Source organism: Triticum dicoccoides, chromosome 3B, assembly GCF_002162155.2.
Source record: "Triticum dicoccoides isolate Atlit2015 ecotype Zavitan chromosome 3B, WEW_v2.0, whole genome shotgun sequence".
NCBI lineage: Eukaryota > Viridiplantae > Streptophyta > Magnoliopsida > Poales > Poaceae > Triticum > Triticum dicoccoides.
Window position 1 is genome coordinate 809,329,377 of NC_041385.1, and position 10,782 is coordinate 809,340,158.

The window sequence follows — 10,782 nt, forward strand, 5'->3', positions numbered from 1 at the left end:
AGTTTTTTTATTTTCTTTCTTGCTTTATTTATTTTATTTTGCTTGTACTTACAACAAAATACTTATTGTTGCTATTTTTAATTGTTTTTTTGTTTTGTTTTCTGCATTATTTATTTTCTTTTGTTTTTTGCTTTATTTTTTAATTGTTTTTGCTTTTAGTTTTAGAAAAATTATAAACTTTCTGTTAGTGCCATTAGTTTTCAAAGTTGAAAACTCTTTTTTTGTTTTTTTGTTTTCTTTCTTGCTTTATTTATTTTATTTTGTTTCTACTTACAACAAAATACTTATTGTTGCTATTTTTAATTATTACGAGGGCCGAACCATAAGACATTAAAGCATTTCAAATGAACTATGAAAAAGTTGAAAGTTGGCATGGTATCATAAATTCACCCACATAGCATGTGCATGTATAAAACGGACAATGGTATCATCTCGTCTGTTACAAAGTTGGCATGGTATCATCATAATAGTTGCGGGAGAAAGTCTTCACTTTTTCTTCGCTTGTGCCATTTGCTTATTGCGCCGTAACCATGGATAATCTTCATCGCTTATCAGGATGCTGGGGTCAGCCTTGACTTTTAAGGGAGGAATTTCATGAAACTTTTCATAATCTTCAGACATGTCTGTCTTGCCCTCCACTCCCATGATGTCCCTTTTTCCTGAAAGAACTATGTGGCGCTTTGGCTCATCGTATGATGTATTCGCTTCCTTATCTTTTCTTTTTCTCGGTCTGGTAGACATGTCCTTCACATAGATAATATGTGCCACATCATTGGCTAGGACGAACGGTTCGTCAGTATACCCAAGATTTTTCAGATCCACTGTTGTCATTCCGTATTGTGGGTCTGCCTGTACCCCGCCTCCTACCAGATTGACCTATTTGCACTTAAACAAAGGGACCTTCAAATCATGTCCGTAGTCAAGTTCCCATATGTCCACTATGTAACCATAATATGTGTCCTTTCCCCTCTCAGTTGTTGCATCAAAGAGGACACTGCTGTTTTGGTTGGTGCTCTTTTGATCTTGGTCAATCGTGTAAAATGTATTCCCATTTATCTCGTATCCTTTCCAAATCGGTACAGTCGAAGATGGTCCCCTGGACAACAAGTACAGCTCATCACAAACCGTGTTGTCACCTCTGAGACGTGCTTCCAACCAACTGCTGAAAGTCCTGATGCGTTCACATGTAATCCAGTCGTCGCACTGCTCTGGGTGTTTGGAGCGCAGACTGTTCTTGTGTTCATCGACATACGGGGTCACCAAGGTAGAGTTCTATAGAACTGTATAGCGTGCTTGAGACCAAGAATATCCGTCCCTGCATATTATTGAGTCCCTTCCAAGCGTGCCTTTTCCAGTCAGTCTCCCCTCATACCGCGATTGAGGGAGACCTATCTTCTTAAGGCCAGGAATGAAGTCAACACAAAACCCGATGAAATCCTCTGTTTGATGGCCCATGGAGATGCTTCCTTCTGGCCTAGCGCAGTTACGGACATATTTCTTTAGGACTCCCATGAACCTCTCAAAGGGGTACATATTGTGTAGAAATACGGGGCCCGGAATGACAATCTCGTCAACTAGATGAACTAGGACGTGCGTCATGATATTGAAGAAGGATGGTGGGAACACCAGCTCGAAACTGACAAGACATTGCACCACATCACTCCTTAGCCTTGGTATGATTTCTGGATCGATCACCTTCTGAGAGATTGCATTGAGGAATGCACATAGCTTCACAATGGCTAATCGGACGTTTTCCAGTAGAAGCCCCCTCAATGCAACCGAAAGCAGTTACGTCATAATCACGTGGCAGTCATGAGACTTTAGGTTCTGAAACATTTTCGCTGACATATTTATTATTCCTTTTATATTCTCCGAGAAGCCAGTCGGGACCTTCATACTAAGCAGGCATTCAAGGAAGATTTCCTTCTCTTCTTTGGTAAGAGCATAGCTGGCAGGACTTTCATACTGCTTTGGAGGCATGCCGTCTTTTTCGTGCAAACGTTGCAGGTCCTCCCATGCCTCAGCTGTATCTTTTGTCTTCCCATACACGCCCAAGAAGCCTAGCAGGTTCACGCAAAGGTTCTTCGTCACGTGCATCACGTCGATCGAAGAGCGGACCTCTAGGTCTTTCCAGTAGGGTAGGTCCCAAAATATAGATTTCTTCTTCCACATGGGTGCGTGTCCCCCAGCGTCACTCGGAACAGCTAGCCCGCCGGGACCCTTTCCAAAGATTACATGTAAATCATTGACCATAGCAAGTACGTGATCACCGGTACGCATTGCGGGCTTCCTCCGGTGATCTGCCTCGCCTTTGAAATGCTTGCCTTTCTTTCGACATTGATGGTTGGTCGGAAGAAATCGACGATGGCCCAGCTACACATTCTTCCTGCAGCTTCCCAGGTATATACTATCGGTGTCAAGTAAACAGTGCGTGCATGCGTGGTATCCCTTGTTTGTCTGTCCTGAAAGGTTACTGAGAGCGGGTCAATCGTTGATGGTCACGAACAGCAAGGCCTTTAGGTGAAATTCCTCCTGTTTGTGCTCATCCCACGTATGTACACCGTTTCCATTCCACAGCTGTAAAAGTTCTTCAACTAATGGCCTTAGGTACACATCGATGTCGTTGCCGGGTTGCTTAGGGCCTTGGATGAGAACTGGCATCATAATGAACTTCCGCTTCATGCACATCCAAGGAGGAAGGTTATACATACATAGAGTAACGAGCCAGGTGCTGTGATTGCTGCTCTGCTCCCCGAAAGGATTAATGCCATCCGCACTTAAAGCAAACCATACGTTCCTTGGGTCACTTGCAAACTCATCCCAGTAGTTTCTCTCGATTTTTCTCCACTGCGACTCGTCAGCGGGTGCTCTCAACTTCCCGTCTTTCTTATGGTCCTCACTGCGCCATCGCATCAACTTGGCATGCTCTCCGTTTCTGAACAGACGTTTCAACCGTGGTAATATAGGAGCATACCACATCACCTTCGCAGGAACCCTCTTCCTGGGGGGCTCGCTGTCAACATCACCAGGGTCATCTCGTCTGATCTTATACCATAATGCACCGCATACCGGGCATGCGTTCAGATCCTTGTATGCACCGCGGTAGAGGATGCAGTCATTAGGGCATGCATGTATCTTCTGCACCTCCAATCCTAGAGGGCATACGACCTTCTTTGCTGCGTATGTACTGTCGGGCAATTCGTTATCCTTGGGAAGCTTCTTCTTCAATATTTTCAGTAGCTTCTCAAATCCTTTGTCAGACACAGCATTCTCTGCCTTCCACTGCAGCAATTCCAGTACGGTACCGAGCTTTGTGTTGCCATCTTCGCAATTACGGTACAACCCTTTTTTGTGGTCTTCTAACATGCGATCGAACTTCAGCTTCTCCTTTTGACTTTCGCATTGCGTCCTTGCATCGACAATGACCCGGCGGAGATCATCATCATCGGGCACATCGTTTGGTTCCTCTTGATCTTCAGCAGCTTCGCCTATTGAAGCATCATCGTGCACATCGTCTGGTTCCTCTTGATCTTTAGTACCATCACCGTATTCAGGGGGCACATAGTTGTCATCGTACTTTTCTTCTTCATTGTCTTCCATCCTAACCCCTATTTCTCCGTGCCTCGTCCAAACATTATAGTGTGGCGTGAAACCCTTGTAAAGCAGGTGGGTGTGAAGGATTTTCCGGTCAGAGTAAGATTTCGTATTCCCACATATAGGGCATGGACAACACATAAAACCATTCTGCTTGTTTGCCTCAGCCACTTCGAGAAATTCATGCACGCCCTTAATGTACTCGGAGGTGTGTCTTGAACCGTACATCCATTGCCGGTTCATCTGCGTGCATTATATATAATTAAGTGTGTCAAAAATCATTACAGAACATTATGAATAGATAATTAAGTGACCAAATTAATAGAAGTTCATCATCACATTAAAACCAAAGTACATACATAGTTCTCATCTAACAACATAAAGCTCTGCAGAGCATCTAAATTAATTAAACATACATTGAAACTATGTAAAACATTTCAATGCGAAAACAAATGCGATCATAATCGCAACCAATGTAACAACTGATCCAACGGCATAATGATACCAAGCCTCGGTATGAATGGCATATTTTCTAATCTTTCTAATCTTCAAGCACATTGCATCCATCTTGAACTTGTGATCATCCACAACATCCGCAACATGCAACTCCAATATCATCTTCTCCTCCTCAATTTTTCTAATTTTTTCCTTCAAGAAATTGTTTTCTTCTTCAACTAAATTTAACATCTCGACAATAGGGTCGGTTGGAATTTCCGGTTCAACAACCTCCTGGATAAATAAAATCTATGTCACGTTGGTCGGCATAATTGTCATAAACAATAGATGAACCAATAGTTATGAAAAGATAATATATACCAAATCCGAATCATAGACAGGACGAGGACCGACGGGGGCGGATACCAAAACCATCGCACTATATAAGATGCAATAATAAAAGTAAGAAAATTATACAAGTATCTATATAAACATACAAGTAAGAATTTTTTTTCTTTTCAGAAAGAAGATAAGAACAAGAGGCTCATCACGGTGGTGCCGGCGACGAGATCGGCGCGGGCGATCGACAGCGGTGAAAACGGGGACGGGACGTGACGGACCGCTAAACCTAGACAAATATTGAGGAAAATGGAGCTTGGAGGTCGAGCTGGAGAGGAGAAAGCTTAAGTAGTGTGGCTCGGGCATTCCATCGAACACCTCGTGTGCATAGGACGTGAGCTAGAGCACCACAAAGCTCTCTCCTCGCCGGCCACGAAAAACAGAGCAGTGAGAGTGCTCTGCTCGAGGGCGAGGGGTATATATAGGCAATTAATTGGTCCCGGTTCGTGGCTTGAACCGTGACTAAAGGAAAGCCTTTGGTCCCGGTTCAGGCCATCAACCGGGACCAATGGTGGTGGGCCAGGACCAAGGCACATTGGTCCCGGTTCGTCCCGCCAACCGGGACCAAAAGGTCCAGAAGAACCGGGACCAATGGCCCATGTGGCCCGGCCAGCCCCCGGGGCTCACGAACCGGGTCCAATGCCCCCATTGGTCCCGGTTCTGGATTGAACCGGGACTAATGGGCTGACCCGGCCTGGACCATTGCCCCCTTTTCTACTAGTGATGGTGCATGTCATCGCGTCGGTCTATTTATCTATACCACTATATAGCTTTAAATATTAGTCGTTGGATATGTCCATCCAACGGTCAAGAGATGCCAAATCCGAACATAATCATCTGTTGGATAAAGTTTTCAATTCATAGGATTCTGCCACCTGGGCTTCTAATTGAACTCCCATCTCTATCATCTCATGTGCTCTAGAGTCATCTATCCACATGCTTATCTGATACTCTAATAAATGGGACTAGAGCAATTTGGATTCTAGAGAGGTAAGAATCACGTTGGAACTTGTCCAATAGGATTCAGGAAAGGAAATACATATTCAAATGTATTTTCCCAGGATTTATATATATATATATAAATGATGTGCAAAGCCAAGAAGAAACAAAGAAAAACGACGAAAACCGATGAAAGAAACGAAGGAAATGAAGATAAAAAAGAAAAAAAAAACAGCAAAACCCAACAAAGAAACAAAGTTAAATGAAAAGAAAAAGGAAACACAGTGAAAACCTTGATATCAACGAAGAAATCTGATGAAAAAACAAAAAAACATAGGGAAAAAAAGGATGAAGACACGGAAAAAACCAAAAGAAGGCATAAAGGAAAAGAAAAAAGAAAAAAATGAAATAAACCATACAGGAACGTCCATCGCGCGCTAGGCTACAACCAACGATCGTGGAACCTACATCGACTGAAAAAAAACAAATAAACAAACGAGCCGACCCATCTATATCGTGCGAGAAAAAAACCTTCAGGCAGGACGGGAGGATCACTCGCTATAAGGGCGATATATGTTTTGTGGTCCGGGCATATGAAAAAGGTTATCATAGGATACTAGCAATGGGGGCGGACTGTAATGAAACACTTGGGTTTCAGTTAAAAATATATATTTAAAATGGGGCTGAAAAAGACAAATAGCACACTGAATTGGCCCGATTCAATGGCTCTGGCCGCCTTCTAGCTGAGTCCGCCTCGTTGCCTAAAATAGCGTGAGTGCTATATCTCGCATTAAACAAGATGGATGGATCTCTCGCATCGAGCGCTACTGTATTGGGCCGGCCCTGTAGTGCATATTTTTGGAAAAATAGAGTTAAATGGGTGCACACAAGGGAACAATCCTGGGATCTCCTTGTTGCTTCGTGGCACTGTTAGCCAATGCGCCAATATCAAGTTCAGGTACGATACATAGGGCGTGACCGACTAGAAGGAAAAGAGCAGGCTTTTACACATTTTCCTTTCTTTTTCCCTTTCGGTTTTTTGTTTCTTTCTTGGTTTTTACTGCTTTTTTCATTTTATTTTGTTTCTTTTCTTTTTTTTCTTTTCTGTTTTTCTTCTTTATTTTTGTTTTTTCATTCTTTTAGCATTCATTTCTTAATTTTTATATTTTCATTTTTTCTTTGTTTTTTTTCGGTTTTAATTTTTTTTATCTTTGTTTCTTTTGGTTTTTATTCTACATTTTTTGTATATGTAAATAACATTTTTTATGTACACACTTAACATTTTTCCAATACAAATTTAACAAATTTTCTATTCACCTATTTGAAAGATTGATTAACATTTTCAAATAGAAGATTAACATTTTTTGAATACATGATCAACATTTTTCCTATACACACTTTTTAAACATTTTCGAAATGCTTCGCTAAAAAAAATCTAATAGAAGATTAACATTTTCTGATACATAGTCAACATTTTTTCTATTCACATTCAATATTTTCAGATGCTTCATTAACATTTTCTAAATTCAATATTAACATTGTTTGAACACATGGTCAACATTTTTTCTAAACACATTTAACATTTTTTTCTAAACACATTTAACTTTTTTGTACAGATCTCCTCAAATGTTATCTTGATCTGTTGTCAAGGTAGAAAATGTTGTAAATGTCATAGAGTGATAGACGATTGCCAGTTAAGAAGCCACAGTAATGTTCACACCCCATATCTCTTGATTTGTTAACAATTGCGCAATAGTATCATAGAAATTCAGAGCGGGTAACTGTAGATGAGATGACGGTGATATCTAGAGATGATGAAATTCTAGAGATAATACTTTCTCTCTGGATTATTACTTAGAATGGAACCAACTAAAGTAGTTTAGGATATGTTATTGCTCTTAATTCATGGAAACAATCAAGCCACTTTTTCAGGTACAACAACGGTGCTATGTTTGGTCACACTAGCTCTAGCAAAGTTGTGTTTAAAAAGTAGTAAGTATGGAATAATTTTTTTACTATCTAGTAACGATTTTACAACCATACAATATGTAAAAGTATATGTTATTATGACTCAGGATAATAAAACTGAAACTTCAAAGAGGAATTTGGAAGAGAGAGAGAGAGAGAGAGAGAGAGAGAGAGAGAGAGTATTTACAAAGATGACGTATTTGACGGCGTCCATGTCGAGTCTGCCCTCCTCCTGCATGCTTAGCAGCACGTCGAGCAAGTGCTCGTCCTTCTGGTCTTGGTTTCCGGCACCTTCCATCCTCCGCCTCTCGAGTCGCTCCCGGATGATGGTGTCGAGGATGTCATGCCCGGTGTCGTGGCACTCCTTGGCGCGGCGCATGGCCCCGCTGAGCCAGCTAGCGAGCCGGGATGACGGCCACAGGTCCGGTGGGTTGAAGCCCGCTACGAGCTTCATGGAGCGGTCGAGTGTGCTGAGGAACACGGCGCGCTCCTTGAACCGGCGGTCACCCATGACGGCGCGGACCGTTATGTCAGAGACGAGGGCCGAGAGGAGAGGGCGCATCTCCACGGGTCGCGTGGCCGCCGCCGCCTCGGCGACGTCTCGGAGCATGACGGCGACCTCCTCTTCGCGGATGGCGCGGAAGGACAGGACACGCCGTGCCGATAGGAGCTCCATGACGGCTATCTTCCGAAGCTGGCGCCAGTAGTCGCCGTACGGCGCGAAAACGATGTCCCGGCCGCCGTTGGTGAGCACGCTTGCTGTGGCACGCAGGGGCCGCGTCGCGAACGCCAGGTCGTGCGTCTTCATGACCTCAAGGGCACCCTCTGGGGACGACACCACCAGCGTCGGCACGTCCCCGAGCCGGAGGAGCATCACCGGCCCGTGGCGCTGCGCTAGGTCACGCATGGCGTGGTGGGGGAGCTGACCGGCGAGGTGGTGCAGGCTGCCGATCACCGGCAGCTGCCACGGCCCGGGAGGCTCGTTCGCTGTGGAGCGCCTGCGGAAGCGCCTGGAGAGAAGAACAATGCACAATGACAAGAGAGCTAAGACGAGGTAGACGACCTCCATTATTTGCATGCTCTAGCTGAGGGTTTTAATTCCACGACTCGTTGCAAATTGAGCGGTTGCATGGCTTGCTTTTATAGAGGATGTACGGTCTTATCTTACCACAAAAACCATATTTTATATGGCGGCTGCTAAGCGTTAGACGGGAAAATGTCAGCCACCTAGCTACTAGCTAGGCATCCCATCTGACGCTCCTGGCCGTTGGATCAACATCAGGGCATCACTCTTCGCCGTCATAAGTTCTAGGATTTTTTTTAGTCCCAACTTATAAGTCTTAAGTCCCTGAAAAGTCCCTACCTGTTTGGTTCTTGTGACTTATAAGTCCCTATAAAATCATATTACAATTATAAGTCCCTATAAGACTCTCTCTGAGAGTCTTATTTCATGAGTCCCAAATGTCCACTTTAAGTCCCTATAAGTCCCTCCTGTTTGGTTTAGATGGAACTTATAGAGACTTTTTTAAATTCCTAAACCAATAAGTCTTTGAAAACAAACACCCTCAAAAAGTCTGTAGCACGAGGAGGTCGCGAATCGCTCAGCTGTAGCACGAACGCCCTCGGCCCCGTTACCACAACCCGCCGCTGCGTCGCTGATGCCTGCATGGGCTGTTGTGCAGCTTGCCCGCCTCTCCCATAGAGCAACATCACATCATCACCGTTGTTGCATTGAAGCATGTGTCTCTGGTGAGATCTTTGGGTTGCAGCCCATGGAAACAAAGTGTTTTTAATTTTATATTTGCTTTGTCTAATTCATAGTATTTCCTGCATTTTTTTAATAATATTTGGTCATATGTATTGGACAATAGTTCTGCATCTACTGTATTAGATCTATAGCGTTGTGAAATATATATATTTTTATATCATATTTACTTGCTATGGTAGATGTTAATATTTTTCTATGGTATAGCAATCCATGGTGCAACGCTGACGAGAGGCCAGCAGAGAACGCGGGAAACTGTACGAGCTCGCCGAGCAGCAGCAGCCCCCCGCCTAATTTTTTTTCCTATTCAATTATTTTCACCGAGTGTTACAGTCAGCAAGACCTTGCTCCTTTTTCGAGTGCACTCCGCAAAACACTTGTGCCACGTGGTGATGATGATGTCTACTCTGTTTGGTGTGCACCTTTATCTCGTTGTGGCAAATTTTAGCATGGCCCCTTTTACCTCCCCTTTGCATATGAGAGATAAGAGTTCATCATAGATTTGAGCTATTAATTGAATAAGTAGTGATCTATTAAGTCTTATCTTCTCAACTCTTATGTGAAAAAAGGGGTATGAGGGAGCATGTTAAAAGTGCTCGTTGTTGAATGTCCCGATTTTCCAAGTGCGCGAAAAGAAAAACTTGGCAAACATGCCATTGCCGGCAGGAGTCCAACCGAGTCCATTATGCCGATTGTTACATTGGGCAAATACTTTGCCCTGGGCACTCTGACAAAGTCCTCGATTCGAGTAGTGATGTTTATATTTTTGCTTAAATTTTATGAGGTGATTAATATTAAATAGAAATAATGTATCTTGGTCACAAGATCTTGTGCAATGGACAGAATGGTTATCTTTCTTGAGATCATCTCTTAGATAAGTTTTTCAACTCAATAATCATCTACATGGCATTATTAGTATTAAACCATTGTACATGCCCTAGACTGCTGTCTGGGGATTTTTTTTCAGGGATGTGTTGAGAGGAAGGAGACGACTCAAAGGGGGAGGCGAGATCAGACCCCACGGCTGTGGGCGTCATATCGAAGGATCGTGTTGCCAGCCCAAATTTGGGCCGGTGCGTCGGCGCCTATTAATGCTCTTTGGCTAATCTTCCATGTATCGAAGTCCCGCAAAAAAAAGTCATGTGGTACGTTTGCTGTGGAACTAACTTGGGATGCACATTCGATTAAATGCACATGTATAACAAGTTGTTGTACTGCATCTCAGCTTCCTATGTCAACATAACACAATTTATTAGTTATATACAGAAATCATTCACCTTATATTAGGGCTCTGCAGGCCGGTCAAAAGCTCACTAGTGCAGTGGCAGTAATTAAGCGGTATATAAACTTCTCCAGAAGAACCAACTGTCGTCATAATTGGAGTATCATACATAATATCATGCATGTCAATTAAGTAGGCATTTTTGCTAAGATGACACATAATTAAATGAGAAAAGAGTCTTGAGTATCATGATATTATATCGTATCATATTAAATGTACTAGTATGTGTCATGCATGGTAATTAATAAAGTCATTGCAAAATTAAGTTACAATACTATGTATTGTAGAGGTAATACATAGACTAGTATCATAAACATGATACTAGTTTGTGATACTTTTCATTGTGACCAGCCTAACCGCTAGGTGACCGATAGGGGGTGGGTGGGGGTAGTGCGGTAAT

At 43.0% G+C, this 10,782-nt stretch overlaps 1 protein-coding gene across 1 annotated transcript in view; it reads right to left on the reverse strand.

Annotated features, from left to right (window-relative positions):
* LOC119280122 (dolabradiene monooxygenase-like) overlaps positions 1-8,422 on the reverse strand; it is a 26,144-nt gene extending 17,722 nt beyond the window's left edge. The window contains exons 1-2 of the mRNA XM_037561090.1: positions 7,523-8,422; positions 4,272-4,323 (exon numbers count right to left, since the gene is read on the reverse strand). Of these exons, the coding sequence (XP_037416987.1) occupies positions 4,272-4,323; positions 7,523-8,413 (943 nt within the window). The 5' untranslated portion in view covers positions 8,414-8,422. The remainder of the gene's footprint in view (positions 1-4,271; positions 4,324-7,522) is intronic.
* Positions 8,423-10,782: the final 2,360 nt, after the last annotated feature.